Consider the following 18,761-nt stretch of genomic DNA (forward strand, 5'->3'; position numbering starts at 1 on the left):
CATTATATTTTATAGTTTAATGTATGTATTGATAGAAATATACTGTTTACAATATAAAAACTATTTCTAGAATATAGACTATCTTGTAGATATGTCTACACAAGCAATAATGTGCAGTATTATAGCAATCATAAAAATGTTTACAAAATTTTCTGCCCCCGTAACTAAATAAATAACTCAGTGTTTTAGTGATCTTAACTGTTCCCAATCTATCATCAGATATGTAAATCCTTTCACAAATAGATGGATGTAAAATAACTCACGTTAAAAACAAAGCTATACAGCTTTCATCTAGGATCCCAAACTGCATACATTAATTTACAAGACCAAGACCTTTCAAAAATTTAGCCAGCCAATGCAATATAGGTATTTGTTCATGATTAGTGAATCATTAATTTGTATTTCTTTTAGTATTTTTGATTTATTGAAACATTTAACATTTTGAATAAGCAATGGTTTCCTAAGGATCAACAATCAAAAGTAATAAAGAGGCATACAGTAGCTAGTTTTCCTCTTTCGGGTTTCCCATTTACTCACGTCCCATCCCCAATACTTGCTTTGCAATTTATAAATTATTAACATTAAAATAATCAAAATCTTCAAATGTAGTTGCAAAATAGACATTTAAAAGACAGTAACAAATGTCGGCAAAGATGTATAGAAATTAGAACCCTTGTGCATTGCTGGTAGAAATGTAAAATGATGCAGCCCCTGTGGAAAACAGTCTAGTAGTCATCCAAATGGATAAACAAAGTTACCACATAATCCAGTCATTCCACGCCTAAGTGTGTACCCAAGGGAACTGAAAACATAAGCCTCCCCAAAAACCTGTACATGAATGTTTATAGCAGCATTATTCATAATAGCCCAAAGGTAAAATAACCCAAATGTCCATAAGTTGATGAACAGTTAAACCAAATGTGACATGTTCATATAATGGAATATTAGCCATAAAAAGGAATGAAGTGCTGATCCATGCTACGACATGAGTGAACCTTGAAAACAGTATACTATGTGAAAGAAGCCAGGTATAAAATGTCACACAGATGATTATATGATTTTATTTATATGAAATGTCCAGAATAGGAAAATCTATAAAACAGGAAAGAGATTAGTAGTTGCCAGAGGCTGGGGGTGGGGGAGGAGACAATGAGAAGTGACTGCTAATAGACATGGGGTTTCTTTTGGGGGGGAGATAAATAGGTTCTGGTATTAGGTAGTGATCAATGCATGACTCTGAATATACTAAAAACCACTTTAAAGGGTGAATGTTATGGTATGTAAATTGTCTGAATAAAGCTACAAAAAAATAATCATTTTAATCCCCATCTGAATTATTTAGTCATCTCAGGACACAGTGGGCTTTTCACTTGTTTTTGATTTGCTATACTATCTTGATATTTTTGTTCATTTCTTTTTTTAAAAAAAGAATTATACAACCATAAAGTAATTCTTTAGAGATTATGGCAAATATAAACACTTTTGGAACTAGGAGTTATAAAATTCAATAAATTTTAAAATTCCAATCTTTATTCATTTTCATCGAGGGTAAATAAAACGGAGACCCTGGAATTGGCATAGAAATGTGTAAGATTAGAAACTTAGTTTCCACACTTATTTTCTGTTTTGATTCAAAGATATCTATTATACCTTTTGCACTACATCATTATCAAAGCTGGTTAAGGCATTGCTGTACCTTCAGCATCCCACCTTGCAACCATAGGGTTCTCAAAAAAGATCACATTCTCATGAACTTCAAGAATGACCTCTACTGGTGGGAAAGCATTTTCTGTTTCAAAGTCTTCTGTAGTTCCTGGAGGATATATGTATTTCTGTAATCCTTCTTTGAGTATCTATTAAAAGTGACCAAAACACCAAGTTAGAAGCTGACTGGTAATAGTTAAAGATGTAAACGTTGCTGGATAAGCTACACAGTTATTTTTAATAAACATTGAAGTGTCCCATATAACTATAGGCTAACAAAATGTCACAACAAAATTAACATAATGATTGAGGCGGAAAAAATCACTAAATTAAATGGAATTTCAGGACCCTGCCATGGGCCACATTCTATGTTGCAGCTTACTCATTTCTGCCAGCAAGCATACAAGGTATATATTTAACTGAGAAGATAACTGGGACTTAGATAAATCAAATAATTTGTCAAAGATTACAAAGTGACTTCAAGGAGGCATCAAAACTCAAACACAGAGCTACAAGAACCCCAAATTCCATGCTCTCATACTTTGGTTAGGGAGTATAAGAGAAGTATAAGCAACCTTTTTAGAAGTGTAGAAATGAATGGATGAAAGTAAAAATCATCACATTGTATACCGTAAACTTACACAATGTTATATGTCAATTACATCTCAGTAATGCTGGGAGGAAAAAAAAAAGTAAATCAAACCCACAGCAGGTTTCTCTGGGATAAGGGAGATCTGTCCATTATCTGAATGTAACAGAAGAAGGCTCTAGGGAAGAGAGAAGATTAAAAATATCAACAGTGTTACAAAATAGAAGAAAAAACTGGATGGAGAAAAATGCTAGATGAGGGAGGAAATTATGGAAAAGATACTTGAAAAAAAAGAGGAAGGCCTCTGTTGCAGGAGAGAAAAATAGGTATGACGGAAGAAGGACACTCTGGGCTCATGGAGAGCATGGTGTGGTGGTATTAGGACATTCTGACAAAATTCAAGAACATCTTTAGATGAATCTTTGAAAACCCTAGTTGAGGCTGTGACCTGTAAAGGGAGTTTTGAAGGCCTACCTTCACCAAAGGAATGTCTTTCTTGGACTCCACACTGTTCTTCAAGTATTCCCAATGTAGTGAAAGTTGATTCAAATAGATTCTTCGAAGAGCCTATAGACCAGATTATCTCCCCCAGGCTTGCTATAATAAATGCATTTTCATTTGTGGGGAGAAGGGAAAAGGAATGGCAATATCATCACCAATAGGGTAAAAATTAGTTTGGGGGGTTATGAAAAATTTTATTCTTTTAAGTATAAAGCACATACACAGATATACAGTATATCTGTGGTATTAAAATTTCATGGACGGGGAAGTTAGAAAAAAAAAAGATTAAAAAAGCACCTCAGAGAAATGATAATGGGAGAGAAAAGTTGAGATATATTGCTCTAATACAAGAATGTACCAACATCCTAAATGGATGGGATCGTGAGTGGGAAGTACCTGGCGATCTTTGTACATGATGTGTTAGAAAAGAAAAAGAAGGAGAGGGAAAAAGGAAAGGAGGGAGAAAAGGACAGGAAAGCAAGAAGGAGGAAGAGGCTATAACAACATAACTGGGTATATTTAGGACACGAGCCAACATGAGGTGAGGTTAAACCAAGTCAATACTAGTGCAAACATTACTACTTATTGAAACAGGAATGAGAAACTCCTTGAAAGATGACTTGACAACTGCCATCATCGGTAAGTATCCTTACTACTCAAAGTGTGGTCTGTGCGTCAAGTGGCATTGGCATCACCTGGAATTGCGCTTCTTAATATGCATACGAATCACCTGAGGGTCTTGTTAAAATGCAGATTCAGTAGATCTGAGGCGAAGCCACAAATTACGCATCTATAATAAGTTCCCAGACGCTGCTGACGCTGCTGAGTCATGGACCAAATTTTATATATCAAGGATCCAGAACAATTGTTCCAGTTAAACTTTATTTACAGAAACTGGTGATGGGCCAGATTTTCTCAAACTTTAGCATTTTGCTGAAACACAGACAGCTGAGCCTCACACTTCCAGAATTTCTGATTCAATAAGACTGAGGTACGGCCCAAGAATTTACATTTCTAGAAAATTCCAAGGTGACGGCAGATAATGTTGATGCTTCTGATCAAGGGACTGCACGTTGGAAACTGCTAATCTAGACCGGAGTCCACAAATTATAGTCCCTGGAAAATCTGGCCCATCACCAGTTTCTGTAAATAAAGTTTAACTGGAACAGCCATGCCCACATTTGCATGTGGCTGTTTTAGTGTTACAATGGTGGGGTTAAAGAGTTGCAACAGAGCTGGTATGGCCTACAAAGCAGAAAATAGTTACCATCTGGCCCTTTACAGAAGAAGTTTCCAGTCTCTGATATAGACTCATTAAAGGCCAAATTGGCACAATCTAAACATAGTGCTATAGGTTTACAGTTAACATTCATGAATTCTAGTTTTAAAGTCTGTATTATTTTAGATGCCTTTCTTTTAGTATTGATTCAAATTTTATAAATCCAAGATGGTTCACAATTAGTTCATTAGATGTTAAAGCATTTGATGTAAAAGTGTGAGAAATTATTTTACTCAAAAATTTCGATTTAAGAATCAACCTACTTCCATAATCATCCAGCCCTTCACTGGTTTGCACTGTGGGGGAAGCTCCAAAATATCCAAGTGATACACTCCACCCAGCATTGTGAATTGGCATGTATCAACCTCATCATCTTCAAAGAAATATGGCTTTTCAGAAGTATTCTCAATCAGCAACAACTGTGCTAAAATTAATCAGATTAATTTAATTACTAAATAGATCATAGCATTTTTGTATTTTTTTAGAAGGGAAATGAAAGCTGGTACTGCTAAAGAAAGTTTTTATTCGGCTACTAAAACTTTTCAAAAAGTGGTTGATGCAAAACCCTTCACAAAGCTAACCTCTGCACTGGGAACAGACGTGTGTAATGGTAGGATGCAGAGGAGGGCTCCATTTATATTTTATGTACTAGCATTTTAGGAATTTGTATATAATAAGCATATGTCATTATTGAAATAAAAACAAAAAATATATTTTATTGTAGGGAAGGAAAAATTTCCTTCTACCCTTCTGATCTCTTGTCTGAGAGTCTTGTAATAAAGGATTAACAAGAGAAAAACAGAAGTTTATTAACACATAGCCTCCTGTATACTTGGGAGAGCCCCGGGGAAAAATGAGTAATTCAAAGAGGTGGCCTAGAACTTCAGGTTATACAGCATTTTCAACAAAGAACAATAAATTTGTTGAAAAAGGACAGAGGAAAGCAGCTTAGGCTTCCAGAGGAGAGCATAAAAGCTAGTTAGAAAAGTTTGTTATGCAGACTCCTCTGGTGCCCTCTCCAGGCTGATAGGGACTAAAGCTGTCTGTGAGGCAAGGAGAGACACCTTTAAAAATCTGTGTTCTACTTTTAGGAAAAAAGAAGGGCAGGGAGCTTTTCTTGCATCTGTATCTTTTCAATTGCTTACAGCTCAAAATAATCCTCATGCCAAAGAGGCATATTTGGGGGTGGTATATTCTGCTGCCCTTCAACCTAAAAGATCCAAAAAAATGGTTTAACACAAAATCTGATAATTGCTAAATTAATTTTTTTAAAATTGGACATTACGAGGCTAAATATCTGAAATGGTAAAAAAAAAAAAAAAAAAAAATTGGTCCATATAGGAAATTAAAGCTAATTTTTTTTTTTTCAACAAAAATAGGCCCAGCTCATAGAAAAACAGGAATGGGGGCATGAAAGTGAAGAAACTGGATTGGATAATCTCTTGTGTTTTTAAATTTTATGGGGAAATTCTATGATCCCATAATTCACAATGCACAATCAGGGGACTATCTGAAGTCACAGCACTGGGACTATTCCTACCTTTCACCAGTTATTTCAATATAGTGTAATGGATAAGAAATGGAAACCAGACCACTTACAGGTCCCACCCTTATTAGCTGTATGACCTTATGCAAAATATGCTAATTAACATCCCTACTCTCAGTTCCTTCCTCTACAAAATGGTTATAATAATAGTATCTTATACTACTTGGGGGAGTTATGATTTCATGCATATAAAGAGCTCAGAATTCGTGCCAGACACTGTAAAAACTCAGGAACTGTTAGCCTTATTATTTATTATTATGATTTTCCTCCCCCATAAAAGGAAGCACATGGAGATGGCACTGAATTTAATCCCTGGATTCAGGCACTGAAAATTAATGAAAATAGCTAAAGAAAATTCCAGTTAAGCGATTTCACTTTTCTCCTTGTGTACATTCAATAATATGCAAACTTTAATTCTCAAATGTATCTAAATAATCAATGTATCTGTAAACTAAGAAAAAATAGTGTATCCAAATTTAGACATTTATGAAAGGCATTATTCAGGAATTGTCATGTAGAAAACCTTGGTATTACTGACAGAGGTTCATGAATTGACTTTAGTATCATATTTCTAACAGGAAAATTACCTCATAAAGGTTATAGAAAATGATAAAGATATAGACCTAGTTGACTGCAGAAACAACAGTGTTTTGAAAAAAGTAAAGCAGCAGACAAGAAGCCTGTTGTGAAAAAATATGCTAAGAAATATGTAGAAAATAGATTCCTTGGAAGTTACTGGGAAAGAAGCATAATGATAAAGTTAATGGAAGAGATATACATAAATCTTAAACTAAAAGATTTGCAAATTAAACACCACTGCCATATTGACATTTTGTAACTATATCCAGTTGCTATTTGCCAGGATAAGACAATATAAAAGTGCTGAGAAATTTCTGATTGTATATATGTGTGTATGTGAATGTTCATTGCAACATTGTAATAAAAAATTAGAAGTAACCTTCCTGTCTATCACTAACGCTTTAAATAATATTCCATTATTAGGAGGAATTATACAGCTACTAAAAAAAGTAAGGGTCCTAATGTATTCTGACTTAGAATAACATTGAATATTATTCATTTAAGTAGAATATGTACTGTGTTCTATGTATGTATATAAAATGTTATGCAGAGTAACAAATGTTAGGTGAAAAAAAGTAATTTTCAACAAAAATATCTGTATGATATGATCCCATGGTTTTATTAAAAATCAAGAGGGGGAGCGAAAGTGAGCACAAATAAATTTGTTAACACTGGTTCTCAGAAGAGGGATTATGAAGAATTTTCATTTTAAATATATTTCTGCAACATCTGAATTTTTTTTACAATGACTCCATTTCTTTTGTAAACAGAAAATTCAAATAAAATTAAATCTAAAAATATAAGTTAGAAGAATACCTGCTGTAACTGTTTCACTTAATAATTTCATCTCCAGTTCATATTTTGTGGCTTTAGATTCTTCCTGGACAGAACTCTACAGAAAACACAAGGACAGATTGGTGAGACTGTCAGTGTTTGCTTCAGCTCAGATTCATTGTCCTTCTGTTACATTTCCTACTTCAGATACCTGTTACCTTAATTCCAGGGCCCCAAACTGACACTTGCTCTGGCCTAAAACTGGACTTAAAAACAATTTTTTAAAAATCAACTAAAATGAGAGCACATCTCCACAGAACTGCACGGAGGCAGAAGCTAGCCTGCTCAGATCCTCTACTGAAAACCGTCAAGTGCAAAATAGACTAGGAAGCAAAACAAGCTATAAAAATATTGTTTATTTTAGCATTTTGGTTTTAGCCGAGTTTTAAATTTTGTTTGATTTTGGCAATCAGCTCTCTGACAGTAATCTGCAAGCCTGCTTTTGGGTAAGCCTCTCAAAGAAATTAAAGATGCTGTGCACCAAGTAAATACAAGATCTCTCATGTACTCTAGTGTAGTAAAAAGAATATTACAATAGAAAAACAGTAAGATCTAGAATTTATATCTAAATCTGCCATTAAATTATCTTGGTGACCTTAAGCAAGTCATTTAACCATTATGGGCTTCAAATTTCTGATCTAACAACACGATTGGTACTCAACTGTGTGCCAGACATACAACACATCTCATAAACAATCTTAAGAAATAGCTATTATCTTCATTTTACAAAAAAAGGAAACTGAAGATAACTGTTCTAAGGGTCAAATCATAGAAGTAAAGTATTTTATATACTGTAAAGCACTAGATATATGCAGTGTTGTTACAAAAATTTGGTATGTGTGTGCTAATATTTGCAAAATAGATGACATCCAGCCAACTTCATTTGACCTCAGATACCACCTGTACTTCTGCAGCAATTAACCGTATACCACAATTCTGGTCAGAAGCTTAAAGCCAGCAAATCCTACCATGTCTCTCATCTTCAATCACCACACAAAGCCAAGCCCCCTTACTTTCATCACTGTATTGCCTTATGTTTTCCTTTGAATCAGTTTTAACACTATCGTCTTTTTCCATTGTGCCTCTGACACTTCTCACATTAACTCATTCATCAAAGAGTTTTTACAGAGTGCCTAAATTGTAGAGGCATTGCTTAGATACTAGGAATAAAAGGAAAAAGACAAGGTCCCTGACTTAAGGAGCACCAGCCTACTAGGGAAGTAAGTGAACATATGGTTATAATACAATATTGTGGGTGCTGTAGCAAAAAGTAAAGGGGTCCACAACAGGAATACAAAGGAAGAACAGTCAGTTCTGTGGGTGGGTGAAGATAGGAAATGCTACCCAAAGGTGATAAAGTTTGAATTAAATCTTGAAAGATAATTAAGTCTTCCAAAAAAATGGTAGGAGGAAATTCCAAGTGTGAGTGAAAGCAGAAAAGCCTGAAGCAAAACCAGGTTCCAAGCACCCCCAGTTAGGTATGGCTGGAGTGAGGCATTCTGGGAGACTGTTAAGATCTGAAGCTGGAGAGAAACGGGGTCCAAATGTGGAGAGCTTTGGGTGCCACTCTAAAGACTAGAATTTCTCCTATGGGTAAAGGAGAGCTCATAAAAGGCTTTTAATAGAAAAGATGAAGAAATGTGCATTTGGAAAGAATATTCTGGTGAACAGCTGATTGAATGGACTGCTTAGTGGAGAGAAAGAAGTCCAAGGTAACAGAATCAGGGCCTAACTCAAGGTAGAAACAATCCCCCATTAGGAATATATATGAAAGATGATAAGTAAGTAAAACCAACATAACTTGGACTGCGACTGGATATAGATGTAAGGTAAAGGACAAGTGAACACTGATTTTCAGGTATCTGGTTTTAAAGTGGATGGTGGTACAATTAATTATCAAGAAAAGGAGGAAGGACAGACTTGGCGGCAGGGGAAGCACTGTATTCAATTGTGGATATGTTGAATTTGAGGTGCCCATGGGACATCTAGGTGACCTTTGATATTATCTATCATTAAAAAGCCAGTTGCATCTCTTTCTTACAGGGATTATGATCATTAAAAACACCAAAAATATCAGACAAATAAGCAATTCAGTCTTTCCAATTCACAGCTTCAAAGAGTTGAGAATTCTTCAGAGTTTAAACAAAACTAGTTTCTTAACACCTTGCAGGAAGATTAAGAATTTAGACTTTCTCAACAGAATTTTCTTCTTGATAACCACAGTACTTCAATAAGCAACAACAGGAATTTATCGGTTTCTATATTATCACATAATAGAGAGAAGAATCTTGTATTTAACATTGCTTTTATGTAATTCAAAACTTTTACTATTTTGTTACTCGTTAGCTCAATTGACTTTTTTGAAGTTAGACTTCTTGATGAAGGAAGCAATGTGCGCACTTACATTCTAGTGCAAGCTCATTCATCTTGATAACTGCTCTAGAATATCTTCCTGTCATTGCAGCTGTATCATCGGAACTGTCTCCTGCACAAAACTGAAACTCCAAACCACATTTATTGACAATATAATTCTTCATAGTTTTATACATTATAAAGCTCCTTCTATTTCTTGGCAATAAAGCTGAAAAAATACTTTTTTTTTTTCATATTATCACCATGTTTATATTTGGTAATTAAAAGTTCTTTTTCCATAATTGTTTTATAAAATCGGCTATTTTTCATGTATTTTTCTTCAAAATTTAATAGCATTTTATAATCTTTTATTTTTATAATATTTTTATAAATCTAAAAGATTTAAATAAATCATTTAGGTTTATAATACATCTATAAAAAAGTAACGTTTTCTAAATTTGCCTGGAAATGTTCAGAATATGAACATACAGAATATGAAGCAGAGAAGACAGCTAAAGTATAACTTTTCAATGTACATGGCTCAACAAATATAGGAATTGTTTTATAACATAGAATAACTTTATGGAACACTAGCAGAGTATTTTTCATTGCAACTTGATAAATACACAGATAATGTAACATGGAAGTTCTTTTAGATTATATGCAATTTGAATTTGACATAAAAACATGATCTGGATCATGAATAAGATCACTGGAAACAGAATAGAGATTCCAGAACTAGATCTCAAGATTCACTTGGGAATTTAGCATATGGCATTTCAGATCCATAAGAAAAGCCTAGGTTTATATAGTAAGTGTTTCGAAAGAGCTAAGATTTGAAATAAGTTTAGATTATTTCATCCCACTTTACACTAAAATAAATTCTGGATTGATAAAAAATTTAATGTAAAGATATAACTAATCAAAGCCACAAAAATCTCAGAAGTATTTGAAGAACACATAGGAAATTGGTATAACCAATTATTAATGAAGTAGGTGATATTATTGTACATCTGCAAAAGATCAGTACTGAATACTTTCCAAGTTTGATAGAATGTCTTAAATTTTACTACACATCAAAGACCTATACAAAAGAATTCATTCATTTGAAATTCAATTTTATCATCAAAAGATAATTTAAATTGAACTAGAGCTTTGGAATAAATTAAAGTGGCTCGTGATAAGGAATTAAAGATGAATTTGTCATTGCTTCATTTTGAATAAAAGTTATGATTACCCTGAGTTTGCTGAAGTCTCATTCGTTCCTGTGACTTTAATTCCATCTCTAGGCCAGTGGTTTCCAAATCTGTGTTAGTGATGCTCTTTAGGACACACACACTCTTAACTCTAGAAGTGCAGGACACAATCTGCATACAGACATGGTAGCTGTGTCTGACTTTCCTCAGAACTTCGGGTTCACAACTGCTTACCTGACATTTCCATTTGTGTGTCCCCAATTTACCATGCCCAAAACAAAACTCTTGTTTCACTGTCATTCTCAACCAATTAAGCCCATTCCTGCCTATCTCAGTAAATTGGACCACCATCTGCTTTGTTTCCCCAAATAAAAACTCAACAGGGTTTGTTTTTATTACCTCCAAAACATATTCCAAACACATCTACCTTTCCACATCTTTTACTACCACCTTTGTCAAAGTAACCTTGACCTTTCATGCCTCCCCCGTACTATTTAACTGGATTCTGTGCTTTTACTCTGGCCTCTCACAATTCGTTCTCTGCATAGTAGCCAGAATAACCTTTCAAAGCCATAAATTAGATCATGCCAGTCTTCTACTTACAACCCTCTAATGGCTCCCCACTGCTTTTACAATAAAATCTTAACCTGTTTCTCTGGCCTGCAAAGCCCTGCTTCCCTCTCTTACATCATCACATAATCCTTTCACTCTTGCCCACCATATATCAGTTCACTGGCCTTCCTCTTGGTCCTCATTTCTATTTTATGAACTTTGCAGTAAATGTACCCTCACACTATAATATTTTCACCCTAATCATCATATAGCTAATTCTTTCTGGTTTGGGGGGGTCTCAGCTTAAATAATAACTCATACAAGTTCCCCTTAACTACTCTATCTAGTCACCACCAGTCAGTCATTCCCTATCACTTATATAATCTTGTTTAATTCTGTGCATGGCATTTTAGACTATTTTCCAGTTTTTATTTTTTATTGGTTTCTCCTCATGAGAGCAGGAATCTCATTTGTCCTTTAACACTGTCCCCTGAGAGCCAGCACAGTGCCTACTTATATATGTTAATCACTCAAAAACTGTTTGTTGAACAAGAAATAAGAACAAAGTCCAGGGTATGAATGTGGAAATGGATTGTGGGAAGTTGAAGGCTGTCGAATGTTAATGATAGACTTTTTACATGGCTAGTCTCGTGGATTTTTAATTTATCCATGATGATGCCAAGAAGTCCCTGAATATCTAAGGTTATTTCATGTCTCTACACTTTTCCCTGACAAGAATATTTTCCTTTCCTTCCCATATAAACTCCATGCCTATCAAGTGCTACCTCATCAGAGAAGGTTTCCAATCTGTTCACTCTGTGTTTTCTTTGGATTTTTAAAAATCTCTTAACTCCCATATATAATCTATTTCATTACACAAATTAGAATGTATCGATTAGAATGTATCGATTAGAATGTTACTCTTCTCCTCCACAAGATAGTTAGCTCATTGAAAACAGTGATCATGTTGAATTCCTTATAGAAGGTACTTAGAAAATATATGTATATATATTCACTCATATTCAGTATGTATAATATATACTCATATTTATGTTAAATCTTGTATCTGTTTAAGAGTATCTTAAAGACAGACTATTTTTAATTTGAACTTTTAAAAGTTTAAAGGCCCATGGACTATCATATATGCCCCTTTAATCACTAAAATACTTCTAAAGTTGATTTCATTTTTAAAAAAACACTTCTCATACATATGCTACACTTAAGGCTTTTCTAAATATTTTATAAAATATATTAATTGAGAAGACAGTATTACCCAATATCCACAATATTAGTGTATTATTATTATTACACATTTAAATAAACTAAAATATGGTATTAAGAGCCCTCTAGTGGCAAAGTTCTTAACAGACCCATGAAAAAGGAAAGATAATTTGGACCATCTTCTAAGTCTAAGAGGTTTAATTCTCATACTAACGAAGTACGAGATACTTGTTATTTGTGATCATATCACATATTAAGTACAACTCAGGCATTTTTGGCCATAAAAATCTACCTTATTATACTAATAACTGCCTTGCCATCAGCCTCCAAATTCAGTAAAAAGATATGAGAAACGTAATATTTATATTAAAATATGCTAACCTAAAATTATAAAGGTAAGCAAGTTACCCTAAAAAAGAAGTTGTAAAAATATAGAACTCTCTTCCTCTAAAATCAAAATATAGTAAGTTTGCCTACTGATCTTACAGGTAGTCCCTAATTTACACATATACTCATATGAACACACACGCACATGCACACGCACACACGCACACGAGTTAAATTTCATGAATTTACATGCCAGTTTAAAAAATTTAGAATACATTTGCCAAAGAACACAGTGTTATAAATGACATTTAGGGTTATGATAGTCCCTATATATATAGATAGTCCCTATTTTATATATTATAAAGCAATATAAACCTAACTACCTCCATAACTACTGCTTCAAGTTCATTGAGCTTCAACTGGAATGCAAGGAGCACACTTTTCCTGAGGCCACTGTGGTAGTGGAAGTGAAGCCTATCACCAACTGTACTTTACCAGAAGAGCAGGGTTCAGAACTGCTAAGAAGAGGGTCCTAAGAATCTCTGGTGATAAGCTTGAAGATTCCCTAAACATAGCAGAAATGGCTCTCAGGACACCCAACTGCAATTGAAAGGGTGTTAAGTATTTCTAAAACCAAATAATTTTAATGTGGGTAGTGACTGAATTCCTCAATATGGGTGACTGTTCTTATGTAAGTTGTTTACAGCAAATCAGACTCAAGACATGACCTACATTATATCTCTTATTATCCATTCATTCATTTATTCCTTCATTCAATAAACATTTATTGAGCCCCTATCATACTAGGCCATGTGCTTACTATAAATATGAAGTCCATCAGGATATTCTTGTCCTCAAGATCATAATTTAGTATTTAAGATGAGAATTTTAATAATTAAACAGAATGATAAAAACAGTAGGAAGATATCTAATTTAGTCTGAAGATAAAGGGCAAACTTTGTGAATGTAAAATTTAAGTCTTGAAAGACAAGTAGAAGTTAGATAGAGTGGATGAGGGCGATGGGAGGAAGAGAATTTCACAATGACAGACTAGCAAATGGAACATCATAGAGGCCTATCATGATTTTTTCCCCTTTAAAACCAAAAAGGGATATGCATTATTTTATTAAAAATGTAAAGTATGTTTAGAATTTATTTAAGAAAAATTTAAATACAGAAATGTAAAGAGAATAAAAAATCACAGTACACCACTAACCTACATTTCTCATACACCAAGTTTGATGACCAAGCATCCAGACTTTTTCTATACATTTACAAATAGTATTTTTTTCCATTCACAAAAACAGAATCCTATTACAAACACAGTTTTGTTACTTAGAAATAATACCTTAACAATACATTTTAGGTATCTTTCCATATAAAAGTATACAGGTTCTGGTTCCAGATGGTGACATAGGAGGATCCTGAATCCACTACCTCCCACAGACACACTAAATACACAACTACATATGGAACAATTTCCTCTGGGGGCGGGGAGGAAACTAGCTGAGTGACCCTTTTATATCAGGCAAATGAAAAAACCCACATCAAAGCAGGTAGGAGAGGTTGAGACACAACTCACCATAAACCCCATCTCCATGCAGTGACCTACAGTCAAAAGGAAACTTGCAAATACAAGCTTCTCCCTGAAAAGTGAAAGCTTTGAATACCACGTCTGGCACCCCAATTTTTAAGACCTGCACCTGAGATACCAACCCCCAAAACATCTAGCTTCAGAAGCCAATGGGGCTTGCATACAGTTTTTAAAAGGCTTGCATGCATGAACGCACCCATCCCAGGGCCCAGAGGATAGGCAGCCAACTATACTCTGAAAAGTGCCAAGACTTTCTGTGAAAGAGGCTTATTTGTTTATCTTAAACCATAGATCTGAGAGGCGAGCATCTAATTTAACACACATCTAGTGTCCTACTGAATTACTCTCCATAAACAGAGGTGCCATCTTTGTGCTCTGTCTCACTCCAGGTTGCTGATATCTTCCACAAAGGAGCTTGTACCTTTGTCTGGCACCCCAATTTTTGCCACTGCCACCCAGGGGACACCTCTAGATTCCCTCACTCTGGTAGCCAGTAGGACTTATACTCACAGATCCCACAGGACGGTAACATAGAGAGAAAGAGTATTTAACTGACTACCACCCCCAGGGCACAGTGGAGAGGCAACAGACCAAAGAGTTTGCTCTTTCTGTGAAAGAGGCCTATTAGTAAATCTTCATAGCTGTGGTCTGAGGGACAGGCTTCTAATCAAATACACATCTAAGAGCTAACTGTAATCTTCCCCAGAGGCATCAGAAAGTGGGTACTATCTTTGTGCTCTCCCTCTGCTGCAACCTAGAGTATACATATCTCCTGGAGGGGAGCCTGTACGCCTGTCTGGTACCCCATTATTTATGTCTGGCATTCCACTTTTTATTGTTGCTGCCCAGGAGAAGCCCCTTGATGGTGTGGCTCTGGGGGGCCAGAGGGCTTGTATTCATGAATTCAATGAGATATTAGTAAAGAAAGAAACAGTTCTTAACTGCTATCACCATAGAGCTCAGCTCAGAGGGAGCAGACAGAAACATTCATCTCCTAGTCTTCCCCTGAAAGACATATATTTTCATACTTTAAAAGCTGCTACCTGAAGGTTTGGCTTCCAATCAGCCTGAATCTAGGTGCTGACTAAGATCTTCCCTTGGGGACTGACAGGTCTTGGCACACTCTCAACTACTGAGAGCCACTAAAAATAAAGTAGGATGCTTGAACAATCACAAAGAATTGAAAGACAACCAAGTGTTCAAGTGTTAGGAAATGGTTAAATGATAAATTTCATCTCCTACATGAGGCTACTCCTTCAAGAATGGAAAAAGTAATTATTAACAGGTCTGAGGGACAAATAGATATAAATGCAATAATAGTAGAAGATTTTAATACACCACTTTCAGCAATGGATAGATCATCCAGACAGAAACCAATAAGGACACATTGGCCTTAAACATGTTAGATGATATAAACTTAAAGAACCTATACAGAACATTCCATCCAAAAAGCAACAGAATACATATTCTTATCCAGAGCACATGGAACATTCTCCGGGATGGATCATATGTTAAGCCAAAAAACAAGTCTTAATAGATTTTTTTTAATGAAATCATATCAAGCATCTTCTCCAACCACAATTGTGTAAAATTAGAAATCAATTACAAGAAGAGAATTCACAAATATGTGAAGATTAAACAACATGTAACTGAATAACCAATAAGTCAAAGAAAATTTTTAAAAAATACCTTGAGACAAATGAAAATGGAAACACATCAAAACTTATGGGATGCGACAAAAACAGTTGTAGGAGGGAAGTTCACAGCAATAAATGCCTACATTGAGAAACAAGATAGATCTCAAATAAACAAACTAACTTTATACCTCAAGGAACTAGGAAAAAAACCACTAATGAAGCCTAAAATTAGTAGAAGGGAGGAAATAAAGATCAGAGCAGAAATAAATGTAATAGAGACTAAAAAGACAGTAGAAAAGAGCAATAAAACTAAGCTGTTTTTTCTTTTGAAAAGATAAACAAAATTGAAAAAGCTTTACCTAGGTTCACCAAGAACAAAAAGACAGAGAACCCAAATAAAATCAAATAATCAGAAGGAGACGTTACAACTGATAATCACAGAAATACAAAGGATCATAAGAGACTACTATGAACAATTATACACCAACAAAATTAACAACCTAGAAGAAACAGAGAAATTCTTAGAAGCAAAGAACCTATCAAAACTGAATTTTGAAGACATAAAAAATCTGTAGTCTGATTACTAGCAAGGATATTAAATCAGTATCAAAGTCCTCCCAACAAACAACAATCCAGAACAAGATGGTTTCATTTGTGAATTCTAGCAAACATTTAAGGAAAAATTAATACCAATCCTCTCAAACTCTTTCAAAAAAAAAAAAATAGAATAGGGAGAAACACATACAAACTTAGTTTACTAAGCTGGTGTTTCCCTGATATCAAAACCAAACAAAGATATCACAAGGAAAGAAAATTACAGGCTAATATTTCCTGATAAACATAGATGCAAAATCTCTCAACAAAATATTAGCAAATCAAATTCAACAATATGTTAAAAGGATAATAAAACATGATTAAGCAGTATATACACTAGGGATGCAAGGTGGTTCAACATCCACAAATCAATAACTGCATTAACAAAATTTTTATCATATGATCATTTCGATAGATACAGAAAAAGCATTCAACAAAATTAACAATCATTAGTGATTGAAAAATAATTCTCAAAAAAGTGGGTATAGAGAGAATACGCCTCAACATAATGAAGGTCATATGTAACAAGCCCACAGCTAAATTCATACTCAATGGTGAAAAGCTGAAAGTTTTTCCTCTAAGATCAGGAACAAAACAGAATGCCCACTCCTGACACTTTTATTCAACAAAGTATTAGAAGTCTTAACAAGGGCAATTAAGCTAGAAAAAGAAATAAAAGGCATCCATACAGAAAGGAAGAAGTAAAACTGTCACCACTGGCAGATGACATGATATTATATATAGAAAATCCTACAGACTCCACCAAAAAAATGTTAAAACTTATAAACAACTTCAGTAAAGTTACAGGACACAAACTTAATACATAAAAATATGTTGTGTTTCTATATACTAACAATGAACATCAGAAAGAGAAATTAAGAAAACAATCTCATTTCCAATAACATCAAAAGAATATCTAGGAAAAAATTTAACCAAGGAGGTAAAAGACTTGCACATTGAAAACTGTAAGACATCAATGACAAAAACTGAGGAAGACACAAGTAAATGTAAATGCTCATAGACTGGAAGAATTAATATTGTTAAAATGTCCATATCAACTAAAGCATTCTATAGATTCAGTGCAATCCCTATCAAAATTCCAATGGCATTTTCCACAGAAAGAGAACAAACAATCCTAAAATTTATGTGGAACCATAAAAGACACTGAACAACCAAAGCAATCTTGAGAAAAAAGAACAAAGCTGAAGGCATTATGTTTCCTGATTTCAATCTATACTACAAAGCTATAATAATTAAAATGATATGGCACTGGCATAAAAACAGACATATAAATCGACAGAAACTGAGAGTCCAGAAATAAACCCATGCATATATGTTCAATTAATTTACAATAAAAAAGACAATTACATAAAATGGATGAAAAATAGTGTCTTAAGTAAACAGTACTGGGAAAACTGGACAGCCACATGCAACAGAATGAAACTGGACCACTATCTTATACGATATACAAAAATTAACTCAAATACTAAAGATGTAAATGTAAAACCTGAAACCATCCCCTAGAAGAAAACACAGGTAGTAAATTCCTTGACAACAGTCTTAACAATGTTTTTTGGGATCTGACACCAAAAGCAAAGACAACAAAAGCAAAAATAAACAAGCAGAACTATATCAAACTAAAGAGCTTCTGCACAGCAAAGGAAATCCTCAACAAAATGAAATGGGAGAAAATATTTGCAAATATACCGAATGGGAGAAAATATTTGCAAATCAAATATCTGAAAAGGGGTTAATATCCAAAATACATAAGGAACTCATACAACTCAGCAGCAAAACAAAAAAACAATCTGATTAAAAAATGGACAGAGGATCCACATAGACATTTTTCCAAAGAAGACATACAGATGGCCAACAGGTACATGCAATGGTGCTCAACATCACTAATCATCAGAGAAATGCAAATGAAAAGCACAATGAGACCACCTCACACCTGTAGAACAGCTATTATAAAAAATATAAGACATAACAAGTGTTGGTGAGAATGTAGAGAAAAGGGAAACCTAATGCACTGTTAGGGGGAATGTACATAGGTGCAGCCACTTTGAAGAACAGTGGTTTCCTCAAAAAAATTAAAAATAGAACTACCATATGATCTAGCAAGTCCACTTTGGGGTATTTATTTAAAACAGAAACAAAAACATTAACTTAAAGAGATCTATACAACACCATGTTCATTGCAGCATTATTTACAATAGTCAAGACATGGAAACAAAATAAGAGTCCATCATGGATGAA

At 34.4% G+C, this 18,761-nt stretch overlaps 1 protein-coding gene across 13 annotated transcripts in view; it reads right to left on the bottom strand.

Moving 5' to 3' along the window:
- Positions 1 to 18,761, bottom strand: part of CASC1 (cancer susceptibility 1) — a 54,934-nt gene that overhangs the window by 6,660 nt on the left and 29,513 nt on the right. For 11 of the 13 annotated variants that reach the window (XM_023532363.1, XM_023532361.1, XM_023532365.1 and 8 more), the window contains 3 exons: positions 7,015 to 7,090; positions 4,337 to 4,497; positions 1,697 to 1,853 (listed from right to left, as the gene is read on the bottom strand). In XM_023532363.1, coding sequence (XP_023388131.1) covers positions 1,697 to 1,853; positions 4,337 to 4,497; positions 7,015 to 7,090 — 394 coding nt within the window. The remainder of the gene's footprint in view (positions 1 to 1,696; positions 1,854 to 4,336; positions 4,498 to 7,014; positions 7,091 to 18,761) is intronic. The other 2 variants (XM_023532360.1, XM_023532359.1) reach the window with 2 other exon arrangements.

The sequence above is a fragment of the Pteropus vampyrus genome, unplaced genomic scaffold, assembly GCF_000151845.1.
Source record: "Pteropus vampyrus isolate Shadow unplaced genomic scaffold, Pvam_2.0 Scaffold82, whole genome shotgun sequence".
Lineage (NCBI taxonomy): Eukaryota > Metazoa > Chordata > Mammalia > Chiroptera > Pteropodidae > Pteropus > Pteropus vampyrus.